The following is a 22,302-nucleotide window of genomic DNA, read 5'->3' as shown; positions in this document are numbered from 1 at the left end:
CTCCCAGACTCAAGCAATCCTCCCACATCAGCCTCCCGAGTAGCTGGGACTACAGGTGCACACCATCACGCCTGGCTAATGTTTGTATTTTTCGTAGAGATGGGATTTCAGCATGTTGCCCAGGCTGGTTTCAAACTCCTGGGCTCAAGTGATCCAGCCGCCTCAGCCTCCCAAAGTGTTGGTATTACAGAGGTGAGCCACTGTGCCTGGCCATGATTGGTTTTAACATTTCCTTTTCTCAGATCTTTTTGGCCTTTTAGTTGAAAGAATTTACTTTTAGCCAAATCTTACAATATTCTTATACAGGAGTTTCTTTCTTGGAAATCAGTATTTCACTATAACTCTAAACATAGCAAACTGTCTTGTTACATGAGAATCTGAGTGCCCGCTACGTGCCCAGAACTAAAAAATACTGTAAGTTAAGAAGTTTGATAGAATGCCTATCCCAAGCTCCCAAGGTATAGACCGAAGGCATGCATCCATTAAACAATCAGAAAATGAGTTAGTATTATATAAAGTATAATCCATGCAATCCAGAGCCTCTGTAAGCCTAGACATTTTGGATAACTGTGCTTTCTAGATAATCTATTGCTTATCCTTTTAAGTAAAAAAATTATATTTAAACCATTTTGGATAGAAAACTATATTTTTTTTCTTCTTTCACTAACAAGCTATATTGAACATAATTTAATCTTTATTTGATGGCTAACAGTCATAATAAACATAAATCATAGCACAAAGATACAGTAAACTGATGCTTGGGGCTTACGTAGGTATATAGGGCTATATACACCTATGTTAATAGCTTCAAACAGCCGGGAGGTAGGATAAATTATGCTAAATTTGTGTGCTTTCTCTGTCTCCTTTTTGTTGGCCTGTTACACAGACGTATCATACTACTATAAACTCTGTAAGGGAACAGAACATGTATGAAGAGAGGGGCTAATTCTGACAGACCACGTACAATGTCCCAGGTCTCAGACATATTTTGCAGTGCATCTAGCAATCACTTGGCCTGGCACAAAGTATATCATGGGTAAACACTGGGTATATGAATGATTCCTCTCCCTTATTTACTCTTTCTAGTCTGCCATGCTTGGAAAACAGATCCCCAAGCATGAAAAAACACCATTTAAAATGTGTCAGGCAGGGCACTGTGGCTCACACCTATAATCCCAGCACTTTGGGAGGCTGAGGCAGGAAGATCGTTTGAGCCCAGGAGTTTGAGACTAGCCTGGGCAACATAGTGGGACACCATCTCTACAAAAATATAAATAAATAATGTGTCTGGCATGGTACTTTGCACAGAACAGGTGCAACACAGCAAAACCGTATGTGCTGAACTGAGGACTTAGAATATGCCAGGAATTATGGTAAGTCCCTTACACACATTATCTAAGATGATACCTATAAGGCAGATAGTATTATCCCCATTTTACAGATGCAGAAATTGAGTATCAAAGTGGTTAACTTGAATAATGTCAAGCAGCTAGTCAGTGGTGGCAGTGGAATGTGAATCCAGGAAGTCTGACACAAAAACAAGTGGTCTTAAGGCTATAACATGCTTAATGCTAAGAACAAGTGGACAGTATAATGCTATACTGTTCCTGAATAAATATCCAGTAAATAAGGAAGGCTAGAAGAACACAAAGTTTGTAAGAACATGTTTTTCTAGTAGAAGTCTTCTTTGCTGACTTTCTGATTCTCAGGTATAGCATCAATCGGTGAGGGTTGCTATATGTAAACATTATACTGACAGGCCAAAGCGATCAACTGTGAAAGCTAGGCAAGCAAAGTACACTACAGATGACGTGCTCCAAAGACATGGAAGCTTGAGAGATCTGTGTGTATTAGGGTCATCAGGAAGGGCTTTAAGAAGTTAAAACCTAAGCCCAAGCTGTGTAGAGGAAAAGGGATGGGTAAGAGAAGAGGGCATTTTGTAGCTTAAGAATAAACACAAAGCCTTTGTGGAATACGGGATGGGGGAACACAAACAGGTGAATACACAAACATGTGTGGTCTGGAACAATTATTCCACTGCAACTGTAAGCTCCTATTTCTGCCAGCTTTACTTCAGGCAAGTTACAGTTGGCAGTACAAATAGGGGTAGAATATGGCCGCTAATACAAAGGCCAAATCTGAAGCTATGATTCCACAGCTCTCATTAAATAATCCAGGGTCTTTAGGGGAGAGAGGGTTGGGAGCAGAGGTAACCTACCCTTCACTATGTCCACATCTAAAAAGGGAGGACATACTGACCTAGGCATGGTCTCATTTGCTCAGAAATCTTTTACTAGCTTTAACCAGAGTCACCTCTAATTAGTGTAACTAGTGCCTCCAGATCCTCCCTGCCCCTAGGAGTCACAGGAATGAGAGGTTGGGAAGCTCTTAGGCATTTACCCTCTCTACAAAAGACACAGAAGCAAGTCAAGGTGAGCCAGCTCTCTAACTCTAGGGAATAGAGAGTTAACACACTTTATGGCAGAGACAGGACACATCAGCAAGAGGCCCAAAGTAGAAGCATTGTGCTCAACAGGTTTCCTAGTCTTGCTTAACTATATTAACTATATGGCAGTTAAATCCTCAGCAGAATTTCAATAGTCTCCGAGTGAGCGCACTAAGAATAACTTGACCTGAGGCCGGGCAAGGTGGCTCACGCCTGTAATCTCAGCACTTTGGGAGGCCGAGGCCGGCGGATCACGAGGTCAAGAAATTGAGAACAGCCTGGCTAACACGGTGAAACTCCATCTCTACAAAAAATACAAAAATTAGCTGGGTGTGGTGGCGCTTGCCTGTAGTCCCAGCTACTTGGGAGGCTGAGGCAGGAGAATCGCTTGAACCCAGGAAGGCGAAGGTTGCAGTGAGCTGAGATACTGCCACTGCACTCCAGACTGTGGACAGAGCGAGACTCCGTCTCCAAAAAAAAAAAAAAAAAAAAAAAGAATAATTTGACCTGTGCTTGAGGGTGGGAGATATGAGAAACTTCTCACTTTAGCAGGATATGCTGAGGGTTAAGATATCTCTGGAAAATCTCCAAATGCTATGTCATCAACTCATTAAAGACAGAGGCATCTCCAAACCTGTACAGTCTTGTCACCTCTCAGACATCAGAACTGCAGAGTGGCAAATCCAGATTCAAAACCCAATTCATGCATTCACTGTACATTTATTAAACACCTGTAAGTTGTCAGGCACTGATCTAGGGACTGAGAATATAAACATGATATATGGAAGTATACCCATCCATTATTATTTACCTTTATTATGCCCAACCTCTCAAGGGTGCAGGCAGGAAGTTCTTCTCCTGTTGCCTAAGGAGCACCAAATAAGTTTCCATTCTCATTTCTGTGCCTCTGATCATGGGGTACCCATCTGAAACATGCCCATCATAACTCACCTACCCAAATCCTCACATCCTTCAAGGCCAGCTTAAGTCTCCCTCCTTTTGGAAGCCCTGACTTCCACTCCATCCCTAAATGATGTCTCTGTTCTCTGAGCTGCTAGCAATTACAGGGAGTAATACCATCCACCATCCATTTATTTAGAAATTTATTGTCCTGCAACTGATACTTTTATTTCTTCAACAAATCTTAAGTACCTACTTATATTGCTTTTTAAAATCTTCCTGTAAAGACCTGGGTTGGTACTCAGTGCTTAATATCTATTAATAACAATTTATTAGCGCCTTAGGCTTATATGGTCCAAGCTCACTCAAACTGAAGTTACATAAAGTAATGGGGAACGAAAGCTAACGAAGGCATTTCTAAATGAACTTCCACTTCTTAAAAACCTCAAAAGAACAAGGAAGGAAAAAGAAATCAGGCTATGAAAGCGCTGCTGAACTAACACATTTAACTCACACTAACAAAGCACCTCCAATCCCCCTTCGAAGCCACACAAAACTGATGTTTTCCCCTCGGTCCTTACAGCTCCAGATTGAAGCGTTTAACAACAGACCTTGGAAAAGTTTACAGCATCCTTCGGTTTCCTAAACAAGTCTCTCTGCCTTTATTTCTAGATGAATAAGCCCCTGGATGAATCCTGCATATGCCACTTAGACTAATCCAATGAGGTTCACTACAAGGAACTACAATTTGAACTTCAAGCACAAGAGAGGCTCAAAGACGAACATCTTGAAAATGATACATCCAGAGGCAATTTTAATAAAACAAAAGCGAGGGGCCAGGCGCGGTGGCTCACGCCTGTAATCCCAGCGCTTTGGGAAGCCGAGGCGGGCGGTTCCTGAGGTCAAGAGTTCGAGACCAGCCTGGCCAATATGGTGAAACCCCGTCTCTACTAAAAATACAAAAATTAGCCGGGTGTCGTGGCGGGCGCCTGTAATCCCAGCTACTTGGGAGGCAGAGGCAGGAGAATCGCTTGAACCCGGGAGGCGGAGGTTGCAGTGAGCCGAGATCGCGCCACTGCACTCCAGCCTGGCTGACAGAACAAGTCTCCGTCTCGAGGGAAAAAAAAAAATAAAGCGAGGTCCTGTGTAGCCTGGTGGAAGGTTCCAAGTTCCTCAGAGAAGAAAATCAATAGAATTTCCTCCAGAGGAGCCTCGAGATTCTACAAGGCGTAGGAGTTTCTGCAGGAGGTGAGGGAGATCTCATATATATATATATATATATATATATATATATATATATATATATGATATACATATTTGCTCTTAATTGGCTTTTGTGAGCCACGATAGCTGGCACCCTGTAGCGAGCGAGGGTGAACCCTGGCTGTGCCATGCGGCGGAGGCTGCCACCTGGGCACTCCCATTCTTCGCAGCCGGGTCAGAACGGGAGACCAGGCGAGCCCGGAGCAGCGTGGACTCGGACCCGCGCGCCCTCCGGTACCCTGGCCCGCGGGCCGCCTGCCTCGCCCCGGGCACGCCACAAGCCCACCCCGCCCGAGTCTCAGGACCCCCGATCTCTCTGGGGACCCAAGAGACGGGTGGGGGAGAAAGGGTCTGCAGGCAGCGGCCCGGCCCCGGCGCGTACCCACCTGAGCAGACTGGAGAGGGGGTGGCTGGAAGAGCCGAGGCCGCCGCCGCCGCCGCCGCCGCTGCCGCCGCCGCCGCCCCCAGAGCCACCGCCGCCGCCGCCCCCAAAGCCTGAGGAGAGCCGCTTCCCGGACAGCAGCTTCTCCACCGCCGGGAGGTGCCCGGTGCGGGCCGCCTCCAGCAGCTCCTGCTCCTTCCCCATCCCCAGGGCCGCCACCCGCTGGACCCCCTCCCCAAGGCTGCAGCCGAGCCTGCTCGGGCTCCCAAACTTTCCGTCTCCGGGCAACGCACCCCCCAAACCGGCTGGGGACACCACCCCCTCCCTGCCTTTTCCCCACGAGCGCGTCACTTCCGGGATCCGGCGTCACGCGTCACCGCGCCCCCGCGCCCCGCCCCCTAGCTCACCTAGCTGGGCGGGGCTCCGCGGACCAGCGCAGGTGGACTTTGCTGTGCCGAGACACGCCTCTCGGGGCATGGAGACAGCGCCTTGTGGGCCCCCATTATGCAGGTGGAAAGGGACAAACAGGCCCACCTGTACGCGCCTCCCGAAGTGCGCTCCTTCCCCAAAGGTTTTGGGAGCTCCTGGGACAGGAAATACGGTAATTCATCCAGGCAGCGTAGAAACAAAGAGATAAATGTAACGCGCACCTACATTTCCAAGTCCATTCTTTCAACACGCATAAATTAAATATGTAATAGGTGCGGGGACCTAGTCATACCCAGGTGAATAAAACGCCCTCCCCCTCGTATCTCAATGAGGGAAGAGAAGAAAATTTTAAAACAGAAATATCCTCACCACTTCATCCTCCCAGTACGTGAACTAGTTCATTAAAGTGAACCGTTCAAAGGAGACACCTTCCTCTCTTTAGGCTTTCCTCTCAGTTTTAATGAGATTAACCAAACTGATAGAAAAGTGTCAGACTTGTAAAAACAAACCTCAATCTTCAGTACTGGCGAACTGAAAAAAATCATTTAATTGGGTAGAAACTATGTGTGTTTTGTTCCCTGGTACTAGCACTGTTTCTAAATCGAAGTACGCAGTCAATAGTTGTGGATGAATAAATGAATTGGATAAATTCTGCTCAAGCTATATGACTTTTTGTTGTTAAGGTGCTTGCGGAATGGAGGGGAAATGCTAGCAATTCTATGTACACACAGGCCCGCGGTTTCGGGCCAGTTGAAATATACAAGGTTGAGTCCTTGCCTGAAAGTTTACCAATCCCGGGGAGCCTCATTCCACGACACCGCCATACAACGGAACTGAGTTTTCTCCCAGTCCCCCAACTTTACTCTGAGGGGTTAACGAAGGGATTAACTGACATTGCATTTTTAGACAGGCGAAAAGGAAAAAGTTATTTAGTAAACAAAACTGCGCTCCTTCACAAGTGCTGGTTTCCTAGCGAGGAGGATCCATAGTCTGAGCTCTTTACGTCCAATTTTCCCGCTTCCTACTGTCGCCAAACCAAAGTTAAAATGAGTCCTCTAGTCCTCTACGCGCGCCTCAAAATGACCCCTCAGGAGAGCGGTAGGGGTGATGTCATCGCTGCGCGACGACAGGAAGTAAGATCCTGGCCTGTGCAGCTCGGGGTTCCGAGCTTCTGCCTCAGGCATCTCCGCGATCTCCTCTCCCCTCCAATCCTATCCGTGATGGACGATGCCCACGAGTCGCCCTCCGACAAAGGTGGAGAGACAGGGGAGTCGGATGAGACGGCCGCTGTGCCCGGGGACCCGGGGGCTACCGACACCGATGGAATCCCAGAGGAAACTGACGGAGACGCAGATGCGGACTTGAAAGAAGCTGCAGCGGAGGAAGGCGAGGTAGGAAGAGATGTACTGATGAGGCTGAAGGAATACCCAGAGATTGTGTTACTGGCTGCTCGCCGGGCTTCTGGTTAGTCCCTCCCAAGTTACGAGAACTCGAACTCACCAGAATTCCCTCCAGATCGTTAATCTTGAGGGGGAAGAGAGGGGACGACCAAACAAAACTCCAGTGCTGGTTCGGTTCCAGAGGCTCAAGCACTGTTAATATTTTTAGTCTTGTCTTTAGGGATTAAAGCTACTTCTAAAGGAGTTTTAATAGCCCGTTGGCTTTGGTGGTGAGGAAATTGGGATCCAATGTCACACTGAGACGTAGTGCAAGAGCTAAAACCCAGGATTCGTAGCACCCCTTTCACCGCAATATGGTTCCTCTTAGATGTTAAGACAACTTTTGTCTTTATAGGAAGGAGGGTCGATCAGACCTGTCAAAGGGAGATAGACTTTTATATCGAAAAGTCTATATCGATATAGACTTTTATATCGAACACGATTTAACCTGAAAGTCGCCCGGGCTGGAGAACAATGGCGCGATCTCTGGCCCACTGCAACCTGCGCCTCCTGGGTTCACGCGATTCTCCTGCTTCAGCCTCCCGAGTAGCTAGGATTACAGGCGCACACCACCATGCCCAGCTAATTTTTGTATTTTTAGTAGAGACGGGGTTTTACCATGTTGGCCAGGCTGGTCTGGAACTCCTGACCTCGTGATCCGCCCGCCTCGGCCTCCCAAAGTGCTAGGATTACAGGCGTGAGCCACCGCACCCGGTGATCAGGGACCCATCAATTGGGTCTGGTGTTTTTATGCTACAGAGAGTTCAGCAGTGTTGCCTAGCTGAGTATCGGTCAGGACCAGAAACTCATCGTTCTCAGGATTACATTTCTAGAAGTAGAATCTTGGGGTCTTACAGCTAGAAGGGATTTAAGAGATCGTGGGTGAACAGTAGATTAGATGGAAATAGCCTTTCAGAGCATAAAGTTGCATCAAAATGTATAAAGTACAAACTTTTAGAAAAAGAGAAAATTTGGGCATAGGCTCACGCCTGTAATCCCAGCACTTTGGGAGGCCGAGGTGGGTGGATCGCCTGATGTCAGGAGTTTGAGACCAGCCTGGCCAACATGGCGAAACCCCGTCTCTACTAAAAATACAAAAATTAGCTGGGCATGGTGGCGGGCACCTGTAATCCCGGCTACTTAGGAGGCTGAGGCACAAGAATCGCTTGAACCTGGGAGGCGGAGATTGCAGTGAGCCGAGATCGCACCACTGCACTCCAGCTTGGGTACCAGAGACTCCGTCTCGGAAAAAAAAAAAAAAGAAAAGAAAAGAAAGAAAAAGGAAAAGAGAACATTTGACAAAAGTATTTTAAGGCAGGTTTTGGGGTTTTTTTTGTTTGTTTGTTTGTTTTTTGAGACCGAGTCTCGCTCTGTTGCCCAGGCTGGAGTGTGCAGTGGCGTGATCTTGGCTCACTGCAAGCTCCTTTAAGGCAGTTTTTGTTTGTTGAGACAAGGTCTCACTCTGTCACCCAGCCTGGAGTGCAGTGGCACAGTCTCTGCCTCCTGGGCTCAAGCAATCCTCTTATCCCAGCCTCCCCAGTAACTGGGACTGCAGGCATGCTGCACCACGCTCAGCTAAAGTTTTTGTTTTGTTTTGTTTCGTTTTTGAGACAGAGTCTCGCTCTGCCGCCCAGGCTGGAGTGCAATGGCGCAATCTCGGCTCACTGCAACCTCCGCCTCTCAGGCTCAAGCGATTCTCCTGCCTCAGCCTCCCCAGTAGCTGGGATTACAGGCACGTGCCACCGCGCCCAGCTAATTTTTGTATTTTTAGTAGAGCTGAGGTTTCACAAGTTTCACAAGTTGCCCAGCCTGGTCTTGAACTCCTGACCTCATGATCCATCCGCCTCGGTCTCCCAAAGTGCTGGGATTATAGGCATGAGCCACCGCACCCGGCCAGCTAAAGGTTTTTTAAATATTGTTTTGGTAGAGACAAGGTCTCATTATGTTGCCCAGTCTGGTCTCCAACTCGTTGGGCTCAAGCAATCCTTCTGCCTCAGCTTCCCAAAGTGCTAAGATTACAGGTGGTAGCCACCATGCCTGGCCAAGAAGGAAACTTTAAAACAGGTGTCAAGGACAGCAAGGATTTGAATAATTAGCTTAGTACACAGAGAGCTCACGACATATCTAAATTTGCACCGAACAGAGGATAAAATTATGTTGTTTCTGAAACACTTTTAAAAATCGATCATGTACCAGACCACAAAGAAAAATATGAACTCTTAAAAGTAGAAATCATAACAGGCCACATCTTGTTAATGCAATGCATTAAACTTTAAATTAACTACAAAAAGCTTCTCCCCCACCAAAAAAGAACTAACCCCCTGGAAATTTTAAACTATTTTTTAAATAGCCTTTAGACTAAAGAAATTAATAGAACACTTTATCAAAGTATATGGGATTTGGCCAAAGCTTTATTTAAAGAAAAATATATAGCCTTACATATTTTTATTAACAACCAGAAGATATTGCAAATAAGCACCTAACTCAAGAAACCAGAAAAAGGGCCTAGTGGAGTGGGTCACACCTGCAGATCTAGCTACCTGGCAGGCTGACACAAGAGGATCACTTGAGGCTTCAGTGAGCTATGATCCAGCCTGGGCAACAGAGCGAGTCTGGGGGGAAAAAAAAAGATAAAGAACAAAATAAATCAGAAGAATGTAGGAACAAGGAGTTAGTAAGGATAGAAGTAGACAGTAATGAATTAGCACATTAAAAAACATAAATGATAAAATTAAAACCTGATTATTTAAAATGTAAATGTATAACATTACAAAATATGAAAGGCTATAGGCACTAATATGGAGATCTTTAAAGTTATAAAGACATTTAATGTTCAAGTTTAGGCCAAATAAATGTGAAAATCTGAGAAAAATAGGTGATTTTTTAAAGGAAAATACAAACCACCAAACTTGAAGCACAGTTAGAAAACTTGTATAAATCAGTAACTAAAAAGAAATTGAAAAGATTGTCAAAGATAGACTACCTTCATCCCACCTATTCCCATATTCCTGTATGAGTTTAAATTTGAATTCCTCTTTAGGGACAAGTTAAATCTCATTAATGAGTTTTGTAGTATACTTAAGATTCTACATTAAGTCAGAGGGGGTGAAGTTTGGATTTGATTTTTATTATTAAACAGCCAGTTTTTTAAGTTCAGGGGTACATGTGCAGGATGTGCAGGTTTTGTTACATAAGTAAATGTGTGTCATAGGGGTTTGTCGTATAGATTATTTCATCACCCAGGTATTAAGCCTAGTATCCATTAGTTATTTTTCCTGATCCTTTCCCTCCTGCCACCCTTCATCCTTCCATATACCCTTCACCCTTCCATATACCCCAGTGTGTGTTCCCCTCTATGTGTCCGTGTGTAGTCATCATTTAGTTCCCACTTATTAGTGAGAACATGCAGTATTTGGTTTTCTGTTCCTACATTAGTTTGCTAAAGATAATGGTCTCCAGCTCCATCCATGTCCCTGCAAAGGACATGATCTCCTTCTTTTTTATGGCTGTATAGTATTTCATGGTGTATACTGGAAAATACATTTTCTTTATCCAGTCTACCATTGATGGGCATTTAGGTTGATTCCATGTCTTTGCTATTGTGAATAGCACTGCAATGAACATAAGTGTGGATGTGTCTTTATAATAGAACAATTTATATTCCTTTGGGTATATACCCAGTAATGGGATTGCTAGGTCAAATGGTAATTCTGTCTTTAGGTCTTTGAGGAATTGTCACACTGCCTTCCTCAATGGTGAACTGATTTATACTCCAACCAAGAGTTTAAAAGCTTTCCTTTGCCTCCACAACCTTGCCAGTATCTGTTATTTTTTGACTTTTGAATAATAGCCATTCTGACTGATATGAGCTGGTATCTCATTATGGTTTTGATTTGCATTTCTCTAATCAGTGATGCTGACCTTTATTTCACATGGTTGCTGGCCACAGGTATGTCTTGTTTTGAGAAGTGTCTTTGCCTACTTTTAAGTGGGGTTTGAACAGGCATTTATTAAACATCCAGCATAAGTAAAATTGCATTAAATGCTGATATAAATATAAATAATAAGAGACAAACCTATCTTCAAAAAGACTAGTAATGTGAAATAAACATTTGCATGAAACAGTAGGATTAAAGAATAAGAACAAAAGAGCACTACGTGTGAGAAGCTCACTTGAAAGTCCCAAATTGAAATAAACACTGTTTTGATGAGAAGGGGCCTCCTTTTTAATATTCTTTCCATATGGAATCATCAGCAGTAAAGAGATCTATAGGTCTGGAAGCAGAAGAGCTGGCTGGATGGAGGGGACTTTGCTGACATCCCCTCTGAAAAATAAGGTCAGAAGAGTGGGCCCAGGGGGAGAGTGATTTTCATGATCCGTGGCATTTCATTACCCTTGTAAACAGATACTGGAACTGTGCTCATAGCCAAACTGGAAAACTAGATTATTTAGCAGGTTTTCTTTCCATAGCTGAGCCATAATCTTCCCTTAGGAGAGATACTGTATCTTATCCTTGATGGTACAGTCAGTGCCTAGAACTGAAAAACTACTCAACAAATGGATTTGTTGTTTTGTGATAAGGATGATGTCTTCTTACTTTGCCCAAGCCTGGAAAGTAGGCCAAATATATAATAGAGTTTCTTTCATCTTCCCAGCTCAAGAGTCAGGATGTCTCAGATTTAACAACAGTTGAAAGGGAAGACTCATCATTACTTAATCCTGCAGCCAAAAAACTGAAAATAGATACCAAAGAAAAGAAAGAGAAAAAGCAGAAAGTAGATGAAGATGAGATTCAGAAGATGCAGTAAGTCACTTTCTTATCATTCCCCATTTCGAGGCTCTCACTTGACCACACAAATTTAATAAATTTTTCTTGGTGTTTAAATTTTCTTTTATAAACTCAAAAGAAAATAAAACGATTAATACATTATGGCTGGGCATGGTGGCTCACGCCTGTAATCCCAACACTTTAGAAGACCAAGGTGGGAGGATTTCTTGAGGCCCAAGTTTGAGACCAGCCTGGGCAACATAGTGAAACCCTTTCTCTAATGTTATGTTATGTTATGTTTTATTTTTATTTTTTATTTTTTTTGAGATAGAGTCTCACTGTGTCGCCCAGGCTGGAGTGCAATGGTGTGATCTCGGCTCACTGCAGCCTCCACATCCTGAGTTCAAACGATTCTCATGCCTCAGCCTCCCGAGTAGCTGGGACTACAGGCATGCACCGCCATGCCCAGCTAATTTTTGTATTTTTAGTAGAGACAGGGTTTCACTATGTTGGCCAGGCTGGTCTTGAACTCATGACCTCAGGTGATCTGCCTGCCTCGGCCTCCCAAAGTGCTAGGATTACAGGCATGAGCCACTGTGCCCGGCCTCTATTTAAAAAAAATTTTTTTTGAGACGGAGTTTCGCTCTCGTTGCTCAGGCTGGAGTGCGGTGGCGCAATCTCTGCTCACTGCAACCTCCGCCTTCTGGTTTCGAGCGATTCTCCTGCCTCAGCCTCCCAGGTAGCTGGGACTACAAAACCTTGTCTCAAAAAAAAAAAAAAAAGTAGGATGTAAAACATGTAACATGTAAAAGCATGTAGGCCAGGTGCGGTGGCTCACTCCTGTAATCCCAGCACTTTGGGAGGCCGAGGCGGGTGGATCACTTGAGGTCAGGAGTTTGAGACCAGCCTGGCCAACATGGTGAAACCCCGTCTCTACTAAAATTACAAAAAATTAGCCAGGTGTCGTGGCGGGTGCCTGTAGTCCCAGCTACTCGGGAGGCTGAGGTAGGAGAATCACTTGAACCCAGGAGGCAGAGGTTGCAGTGAGCCAAGACTGCGCCACTGCACTCCAGCCTGGGCGATAGAGCCAGATGCTGTCTCAAAAAAAATAAATAGATAAGAAGAAAAAATAATTACCTTACCACAGAGATATATCCTGCTTATAAGTTTCAAGATAGTTTCTATACATATATATCTATAATTTTTTTTTCCACAAATGTCAAATACTGTTTTGTAGCCTATTTTTCACATTAGATATGGTGAATGTTTTCCATGTCACTAATTATACATCTAGGTCATAGTTTTCTTAAAACATAGAAATAGCTTTATTACATTTTCTGATTGTAAAAGTAGTATGGGCTCATTGCAAATAATTCAGAGAATACAGAAAAATAGAAAAAAATCACCCATAAACTCACCACGCAGAGTTCACTCTAAGTATATAGTTGGGTATAATGTTTGGGTATATACCTTTTCAAAGTTTTTTTAGATGTTTGATATGTATAGCTAAATATTTTCATGTCAGTAAATATGCTCATAAATCATAATTTTTAATGGCTACATTGTATCCCATTATGTTGTTGAACTATAATTTAACCAATCCCTATAGTGGTTCTGGTTGGGTATTTTTACTTTTGACATTATGATGAGGATCTTTGGACATATCTTTGCATACTTGTCCATTACTTCCTAAGATAAACTCCTAGAGGTGTAATTGCTAATTCAAATAGTATGAACATTTTCAAAGGCTTTTCATATGTATTTCCAAATTTCTCTCCAAAAAGGTGTTCCAGTTCACTCTGCCAGCATGTGTGTTTGTGTCCCATATTCTAATACCATTCTTTTTTTAATAGTGGTCTGATTTATGAAAAATGTTATCTATGAAAATAATATTTCCTTAGTTAATAATGAAGGTTGTTTCCCCCATGTTGATTGACCATTGGTATTTTGGTAAATTTCCTGTTCACGTACTTTGTTCATTTTCAAAAATTGACATGGCCCCTTTATTCATTTGAAAGAATTATACATTAGGAGTATTAACTGTTTCCACATATTTTGCAGATATTTCCCCTAAATCTGTTAATGTTGAAAACTACTGGTTTGATTATAAATTTGTATATTAAATTTTTACCATCAGTGTGAAATTCAATAAGATAGAGTTATGGAGATAGTGTCTAATGCTGAAAACAGTCTGTGTAGTATGATACAGTGACCCAGTGTTGTTCTTTTTGTTAACAGGTAAGAAAAGAAGTTTTTGTTTTACGTTTTCTCAAATTCCTTTGGAGTAGAAGTGTTTTATCTTCATTCCTCAAGGCACCAAGCCTAATGCCATTGACCCCTTTAAGAATTCGTTTTTGAATTGTCTGAAACTTTTATTGACTTCATAATATCTTGAGTATTCGTTCTTATAAGTTAACTTAGTTACCTGGATCTTTGTTTAGAATCCTGGTTTCTTCTTTTTCTGAGGAGCAGCTGAACCGTTATGAAATGTATCGCCGCTCAGCTTTCCCTAAGGCAGCCATCAAAAGGGTAAGGATGGACCACCACACTTCATCTCCATCACGTTTTAGAACTGAACTCAAGAGCCATGTCCATTGGCATTTGAAGTGAGGTGTTAGACAAGTCAGGGGATTATTTAGGTGGGAAAAAAAATGCACTTCAGTTATCTTACCTTTTTCTGTGAATTACTTGGTACTGTGTTCCAAAGCCAGTCTTTGACTATTGTGATCACGGAGTCTTTGTGCTTCTTTCAAGCTGATCCAGTCCATCACTGGCACCTCTGTGTCTCAGAATGTTGTTATTGCTATGTCTGGTATTTCCAAGGTTTTCGTCGGGGAGGTGGTAGAAGAAGGTGAGTAGTGTTGGTTACAAATACTGGATTGTACCTGTGGTGGTCTTATTTTTAAGAATATCTACACAAAGGAGCTTATTAAAGCACCTGTGGGAGTTCTCATTTGCACTTGAAGTTGACCAAGTGGGGAGCCCTTTATTTAGGAGAACATGACTGTTATTCCTTGCAAGTTTCAATAACAGATGGTAAGCAACCATCTGGGAAATCCCCTCCCTGATTCCTTTCCTCAGCCCAGGGTGAAAGAAGTAGACTTTGTATTTTCTGCAGTGGACTTTGCTCATTTCTGCTGCCAAAAGTAAAGATACAAGAAAAGCAATCACAGGGGTGACCTGTGTGGGATGGTGAGTTGTCCCTAATGTTGTGATCCCTGGGAACTGCCTGACCCCTTTATTGAGTAAAAAGCCTGGCTGTTTCCCATTGCTACTCTAGCTGGTGAAATATTTTTTTTTTTTTGAGCAGGAGATATATACTTTTAAATTATTATTATTTTTTGAGACAGGGTCTCACTCTGTCGCCCAGGCTGGAGTGCAGTGGCATGATCTTTATTATTTTTTTTAATATTTTTTATTTTTCCTTTTACAAATCACAAATTAAGATGGTATACAAAATGAGATGGTAACAGTGGTGTGATCATAGCTCACTACAACCTCAAACTCCTGGGCTCAAAGGATCCTCTTGCCTCAGCCTCCCAAGTAGCTGGGACTGTAGGCGTGCACTACCACACCTGGCTAATTTTTAATTTTATTTTTATGTAGTTATTTGAGACAGGGTCTCACTCTGTCACCCAGGCTGGAGTGCCTTGATCGTGCGATCACAGCTCACTGTAACAGTTAGCTCCTGGGCTCGGGTGATTCTCCTGCCTCAGCCTGAGTAGTTGAGACCACAGGTGCGCACTACCACCCCTGGCTAATTTTTTAATTTTTTGTAGAGACAAAGTTTGGCCATGTTGCCCAGGTTGGTCTCGAACTCCTAGGCTCAAGCAATCCTCCCACCTTGGCCTCCCTAACTGCTGGGATTATAGGCATGAGCCACAGCATATGGCCTATAGGAAATATATTTTAAACTGTTGTCTATGATAAAGCCTGTTATGAGACGTTATACTAATATTCTCTTAAAAAGGAAAAATGTCTCAGTTTATTTCCTTAGCAAGCTTAAGTTAACAAGAATTACAGGACTCAAAAGGATTATGTGATTAGTAAATTATTGTGTGATAATCAGACTTTCTCCTTACCCTCTGTTTAGCACTGGATGTGTGTGAGAAGTGGGGAGAAATGCCACCACTACAACCCAAACATATGAGGGAAGCCGTTAGAAGGTTAAAGTCAAAAGGACAGATCCCTAACTCGAAGCACAAAAAAATCATCTTCTTCTAGACCAAAGTCTAGAAAGGCCTATGTTACTGACGGAAGAAGTATTGGTTCCAGACTTCCTATAAGACTGTCTGCATTGGTGCTTTAGTATCTCAGGCCTCCAAGGATTCCTTGATGATTTTAATGTCTTTCTCAAAACTCTGATATTTGTCACACCTAGAAAGTATGTAGCCTGATTGATACTTGCCTTGACTAAATTTGGGGACCTCTTGGGGCATTCTGAAGTATTTAACTGTCTTGACCAGTTGGAAGAAGATACGTGGGCCATAAGCATCTTCTGGACAGGGGAACTGCTTTCAGAGAGAAAACCTTCCCAAGAGAGTTTTGTTTTGTTTTGGTTTCGTTTTGTTTGAGATAGGGTCTTGCTCTATCACCTAGGCTGGAGTGCAGCGGCATGACTGCAGCCTTGAACTCCTGGGCTTAAGTGACCCTCCCACCTCAGTCTCCTGAGTAGCTAGGACTACAGGCACACACTACTGTGCCCAGCTAACTTATTTTTATTTTTTATGGAGATGGGGTCTTGCTTTGTTGCCCAGGCTGGTCATGAACTCCTGGCTTCAAGCAATCCTCCTGCCTCAGCCTCCTAAAGTGCTGAGGGCTTTAATGGTTTCACATTGAAGCCTGAAGTTGCTAAGACTTAGGTTGTTTCTTATATCTGGTTTTAAGTAGATGAAACAACCAGAAACTTTTACTTGTGATACTCTACCATGAAGGATGCGGTAATGGCAGGAATAGCAGAATAATTGGTGCTTGTAAACATTTAAGATTCTCCTGTGGATTTTGGTGAGTGATCATTAAACTGTTTTCCAACTTGCCCTAGGTGTATTCATTTTCTGTCTAGCTGGTTGGAATGGGAAGTTGATCATTCTTTTTTGGTGTTCCAATACAACTGGTTTTGGCTATTTTGTGAAAATTTGAGCCCTTTTTCTAGTAGAACCATTAAAATTTTATCTCATAAAAGAGTACTTCAAGCACTGTTAAAAACAGTGTAATAATTTCCCCCCCAAGACTGAGATGAAAATAAACAATATAAAAGCCCATATATTTCAGATTCTTATCAACAGATATACAACAATCATTATGGTTTAATACATTTAATTTGTTTTTTCAGGTGGTTCACAGAACCAGTACACTCAAAGTTTGACTAGATATTGCAACATTAAAATTTCCCAATACTGACAAGGATTCTAGTTCATCAGATACATTCTCATTGTTTTCCTCAAATAGAGGTGAATGAAGTGACCTTTTATTGACAGTGATTAGCACTAATAAGGCTATTGTATGTAACTGGCATCCCCAAGAATTCTTTCCTCACTACCATTCAGTGTCATAGGGAGAAGGATTTTGAAGCTGTTCTCTCGTGAAGCTTTCCTGAGCATGTCTTAGTAAAGATTCTAATTCTCTTTAGCACCCTCAGTGGGGGAAACAGAATTAGATACTAAAAGTATCTTACATTAAAACCCATGGCTTTAAACATGTACTTAGCCAATGGAGAAGACACTTCAGTGGGGCATTCCACAAATAAATGCTTTAAGACTCAGGCTAAATCTTGACCAAAAATTAATAAACTGACAAAAAAGATACTGTCTCAGCATTAACAGGAATTTTTTTTAGAAGTCACAGGAACTATATCTATTGCAATTAGAGATACTGAATAAGGCTTAAACTTAATAAATAACAAGTGAGGAAGATCAAATCCCAAGTCTGGCCACTTAGCAAAGCCTCATTGTTGAAGGTTATCCAAGAGTGTTTCCCCTTGTGCCATGGGGAAAATAATCCCCGTTCAATAGCTACTACCTATACCTACCCAGAGGTGCATGGGAATAATCCTATTCTGACAGAAGGTAGGGGAGCAACTAGGTAAAGGCCTTAGTGTCTGAAAGGATAGTGCTTCACACCAGATTCTCTCTGAAACCCTTAGTAATGACTATGATAAATCATGAGGCAATGACACACCTTTTACTGTTCTCAAATAACAAGATGTCATCGAACTAACTTGTGTACCAAAGTTCAGTTGTTTTCATAGTTTTATGATTTTACTATAACTCATTTTAGAAGTTTAGGCAGATATTGTGAGAAAAAAAAGCCAGGGTAAAGGGTTGGAATAAAAAGTTCCCATATTACTATGGCAATATTTCAAACTACCTTCTTTGCACTACCACCCATCCCCCAACCCGTTTACCACTAAGGGGAAAGTAATCTAAGTGAGTTAAATGGAAGCATTTAAGTTACAGGGGTATGTGAGGGATGGTGTTTATACCTTGTATATTCCACACACGGGAGCCAGTCCTTTCAGAACCATAAAAAGCAGACATAAAGGTTGAGGCCCACGGCAAAATGAGGGTCAGGTGAAATATATGGTAAAGGGCAGCCATCATGTGAATAGAACCCACCTGTTTTATATCAGGAACACTAGATTATTCCAGTGAGTTGAAAACAGAATTTGGGATTGATAGCCATCCTTGCAGCCCAGTTAAAGACAGGATTTAAACTCTAGTCCATACACACTAAAGCATATCCCCAGCACATGCATGTAAACAGGAAATGCAGACAATCACAGATAATACAGTTGTAAATGCTTCACAGCTGAATTGGTAATGTGCAGTGGCTGAAGTCTTTGAGGGACAGTGGTGCTATCTCTCCAGACATTTTCTTGAGGTATTGTTATTTCTTGTTCCAAGTCTTGTAGCTCTAAGGCAGAAATCATAAGCAGTCCAAAAGGGCTGACACTGCTACTTTTTCCTTGCATATTTTCCTTTACACTTAATCCTGAGGACTACCACCACTTCGCATTTCTTCATTACGAACAGGAATATGAAATTAGGCAAGCTGATTTTTACTAAAATCCCATGGGATAATATCCCCTATCATTTCCTGAGGGAGAATTTCAAGACACAATGGCCAAAGCTGCCACATAAGGAAAGCCAGAAATTCTAAGGCTCCATTTGTGACATGGACAAGAGCTCTGGACTCCTTTAGAGAGCCCAGAGACCTAACTGAGCTCCAGCCATTAGGAGGTTAGCCTTGGTACTTACTGGATATGTTTTTACTCCCACCCCACAAGCACAAGTGTAGGTAAAGTATACCAAGAAATGCCTATTCGACATTTTCTTTGCATGGAGGGATGCCAGAGGTATATGGTGGGTGAGGGGAGGAAGGGATGAGAAGAGATGATTTAAACCAATTCAGGTGAGCCTAAGGTGGAATAATTATATTTTCCGGCTACCAGATCTCCTTCCTCCCCCTTCAAGAACATTAGAGATGCCATACTTGACCAGTGATCCATTCAGATCAACATTCTGCCTTTGAAAGAGGCACTAAGGAGTAGTTTGTTGAGGGACACAGTTACCCTCTCAGTTGTATATTACCAAGTAGCCCTACTTTTCTATAATTCCTTGTAGAAGGCCGTCATGCAAGGATTCCTCATAAACCTGCACCCATGTATAGTTTCTGGTGGCATCCCTTCTTAGACAATGAGCTCCTTACATTTCTGATTTGCTATGAGAAGTGCTTTCTTTACTAAGGCTATGAGATAGAGCCCTAGAGCTAGTAGTACAGGACCGGGTCCTTGCTCTTGATTGGATATTTGATCTAACTCCCCTCTGCTTTCATCTTTGCAGGATAGAGTCTATATTTTAAAGATGTGTCCTCATGTGGATATACCTCCATCCCCTGATAATTTTGGCTGTTCTCTGGACCTTTCCTCCCTTTATCATATATCTTGTAAATAAGGTCACTAGAAACACAGATAATCCGATCAAGACATATCCATGGTTTTGTATAAAGTGCTGTTCTCTGTTATCTCCAAAAGCCCTTCCTGATGATGCCCACAGGGCAATTAGGCTTTTGGCCACAGCAGCACATTGATCTCTCCTCCCCCTCAGCAATGCTTGTTTCTTTCCTGAGTTCTAACAGTGTTCAGGCATATCAGTTGATAATTCTTCCATAAATACATTTCCTTATATTATGTTGAACCTCACCTGTCAGTTTTCTGAGTATTCTCAGCCCTGCTTATTAGTAACCCTTCTGTGGTTTTGTGTTTGTTTGTTTGTTTTGAGACGGAGTCTCACTCTGTTGCCAGGCTGGAGTGCAATGGCGCTATCTCGGCTCACTGCAACCTCTGCCTCCCGGGTTCAAGCGATTCTCCTGCTTCAGCCTCCCGAGTAGCTGGAACTACAGGCACCCACCACCACACCCAGCTAATTTTTGTATTTTTAGTGGAAACAAAGTTTCACCATGTTGGCCAGGATGGTCTCGATCTCCTGAACTCGTGATCTCCCCGCCTCGGCCTCCCAAAGTGCTGGGATTACAGGCATGAGCCGCTGTGCCCGACCGGTTTTGTGTTTTTTAAACCTCTTCTAGATTACCTTTCACTGCCTGGAAGTAGTGACATTTGATTTCACTGTAAAATCCTACTTTCAGGTCATTTATAAAAATTTTAAATAAGGTTGAACCAAGCATCAAGCCTTAGGTAACTTCCCATTAGCATTTTCTCCAGAAAGGTGTTTCTTTGTTCCTAAGTCTCTATTTCTTAAGCATGAAAAATTCCCACCATCCCATAGTAACTGGTGTTTCAAAAATTGCCTTAGTAAAGAAACTTAACAAAAGTCTGAACAAATTGGGTCCTGTTCCTTGGTGAATACATTTTTTTTTCTAGTCAAATGAAGTGTTGAGAGTGGAGAAGGAACAAAGAAATCTATGATTGGTTGTGATCAATTAGTTGTAAACACCACTGCAATTACATGTTTCTTTTTATCCTCATCAAACTAGAGTATGCAAGTCAAGCATAATTTCCCATAGAAGAAACCTTTTTACCTTTCCTTCAGTATGGAAAGGTGAATGGTCGAGACTTTAGTAACATCACTAAGTTACTATTTTACCATCTTGCCAAGTAAAGGTAAGTTAGCTGATGAACGTCTGTCCAATCAACACAGCTTCAAGTGTATCACAGGGCAGTATGAATGAAGGGATAGTGTTGGAGAAGAATTCAAAGGAAAGAAAGGGGGAAATAGCTCTTTTATAGGGCAGGGGGCAAAACCTAGCTGGGATGAGGGATTTTTGTGTTTTTTTCACTTGAGTCAAAATACATGAGTTTTAAAAGCCACAGTGATGGAGGGAAGTGAGAGGCAACAGGTTGATTTGTTTATGTAAAAGTTTAAAACATATATTCAGCTCCCAAACCACCAAGGGCTGAGGAGAGAACTGGTAAGGTCACAGAGCTGGGAAAGCAGATATGCCAGGGACCCCAGGGAGACAGAAGAGCCACTCAGCACAGCTGGGAAAGACAAGCAGGACTCCAGGCGGACAACAGGGGGCTCAGAAGCAAGCTCCCCCACTGACCCCTGGCATATCATGCCACCAACCTAGCTCAGCGTCAGAAATTTTTTCTTGATTTAAATTTCAAGTAAGTTGTATTATAGAGGGGAAAGATTAAATGACTGAGCCACTACTGTTGTTTACTTTCTACCACAGCATCACAATGATGGAAGTATAACAGAAAGGAAGCTTAACCTGGAAAAATCTGATTGTGTTATCAGCCAAATTGCTATGAGCTTGGTTCCTTTTCCCAAAAAGGCAGAGTCCAGGTCTCCCTTATTCTTGTGCCTCTCCTGCCCCCTTCCCCCAGACTCCTCTGCTGGACTATTTCCTGTTCCACTCCACTACCATGGCCAAAGCTCAGGTCATGGACTTTTCAGGTCTGCTATGGGAAGCTCTGGGACATGGAATCTTTGGTGGCTCTGTGGGTGACCGAGGAGGTGCATACTTTTGCTTGTTCACACAGGCCTGTGAAGGAAGCAAATGTCCCTGCCATGAAACCATGAGGTGAAATGGCCCTACAGTGTTGAGAAGATTCCACCTAGTACACAGAGGACCAAAAGGCTTTATACAGGCAAGACATGATGCTTGTGCCACACACAGGGCAAGCCCCAGTTTCCTGGGATACAATCATGCTTTGCCCTTGTCCTCAGTCCAAGTAAGAACAGCTAGTGGAAAGCACACCCACACAAGTGAAGTGAGTGCTCCCCAGTCCCTCTGGCATCCGTAGTGACTTATTCAGCACTGGACAGTGCCCTCTGTCCTAGGTGGTGCTATTGCTGGTGATAGCCTCTCTCCTTGGCACAGATGGCTGAGCCACTGGTTTCAGAGCTCAAAGAAGGGGTTATATTTCCTAATCTCCTGAAGAAGTTTTTCTTTATCCTGGTTGGCATTGGCCAAGGCTTGTTTAGTTTCTATAAGTTCTTTTTGTAGGATAGGCAGTTCTTTCACCTGAGGAACAATAAGTAGTTAACAGTTAAATACGGTAATACCATCTTGCAACAACCGCCAGTAAAGGGAACAGGGAGGAAGAGTTCAAGGAGAAAAATCCACAAGTTATGTCAATGATTAAGATAATCATATCTTTTCTAAGACCTTGATTCCCTCTTCATAGTTCATTGGCAGGTGCAGTATGTC

The 22,302-nt window shown here is 42.8% G+C and overlaps 3 protein-coding genes across 16 annotated transcripts in view; 1 reads left to right on the top strand and 2 right to left on the bottom strand.

Annotated features, from left to right (window-relative positions):
* ANKS1A (ankyrin repeat and sterile alpha motif domain containing 1A) overlaps positions 1-5,344 on the bottom strand; it is a 203,354-nt gene extending 198,010 nt beyond the window's left edge. For 9 of the 13 annotated variants that reach the window (XM_034961898.3, XM_034961901.3, XM_034961902.3 and 6 more), the window contains exon 1: positions 4,996-5,328. In XM_034961898.3, the coding sequence (XP_034817789.3) occupies positions 4,996-5,195 (200 nt within the window). In that variant the 5' untranslated portion in view covers positions 5,196-5,328. Of the gene's footprint in view, positions 1-4,995 lie in introns of all 13 variants that reach the window. The other 4 variants (XM_034961899.3, XM_055113488.2, XM_034961904.4 and 1 more) reach the window with 3 other exon arrangements.
* Positions 5,345-5,382: 38 nt separating this feature from the next.
* Positions 5,383-16,664, top strand: TAF11 (TATA-box binding protein associated factor 11). 2 transcript variants are annotated; one of them, XM_003808534.4, is made up of 5 exons: positions 5,406-6,811; positions 11,516-11,664; positions 14,070-14,157; positions 14,383-14,479; positions 15,722-16,664. In XM_003808534.4, exons 1-5 carry the CDS (start codon positions 6,467-6,469, stop codon positions 15,850-15,852), a joined length of 810 nt encoding a protein of 269 aa, XP_003808582.2. In that variant the 5' UTR covers positions 5,406-6,466; the 3' UTR covers positions 15,853-16,664. The 2 variants fall into 2 exon arrangements, with proteins under 2 accessions (XP_008958853.2, XP_003808582.2); XM_008960605.3 differs by lacking the exon at positions 14,383-14,479 and having other exon boundaries at positions 5,383-6,811.
* A 206-nt stretch (positions 16,665-16,870) lies between these two features.
* The window catches only part of BLTP3A (bridge-like lipid transfer protein family member 3A), an 83,696-nt gene continuing 78,264 nt past the window's right edge, over positions 16,871-22,302 (bottom strand). The window contains exon 21 of the mRNA XM_003808533.6: positions 16,871-22,116. Coding sequence (XP_003808581.4) covers positions 21,991-22,116 — 126 coding nt within the window. The 3' untranslated portion in view covers positions 16,871-21,990. The remainder of the gene's footprint in view (positions 22,117-22,302) is intronic.

The sequence above is a fragment of the Pan paniscus genome, chromosome 5 (genome assembly GCF_029289425.2).
Source record: "Pan paniscus chromosome 5, NHGRI_mPanPan1-v2.0_pri, whole genome shotgun sequence".
In the NCBI taxonomy this organism is placed as follows: Eukaryota; Metazoa; Chordata; class Mammalia; order Primates; family Hominidae; genus Pan; species Pan paniscus.
The sequence above is the reverse complement of the archived record's forward strand: the minus strand, read 5'-3'. Positions and strand labels throughout refer to the sequence as shown.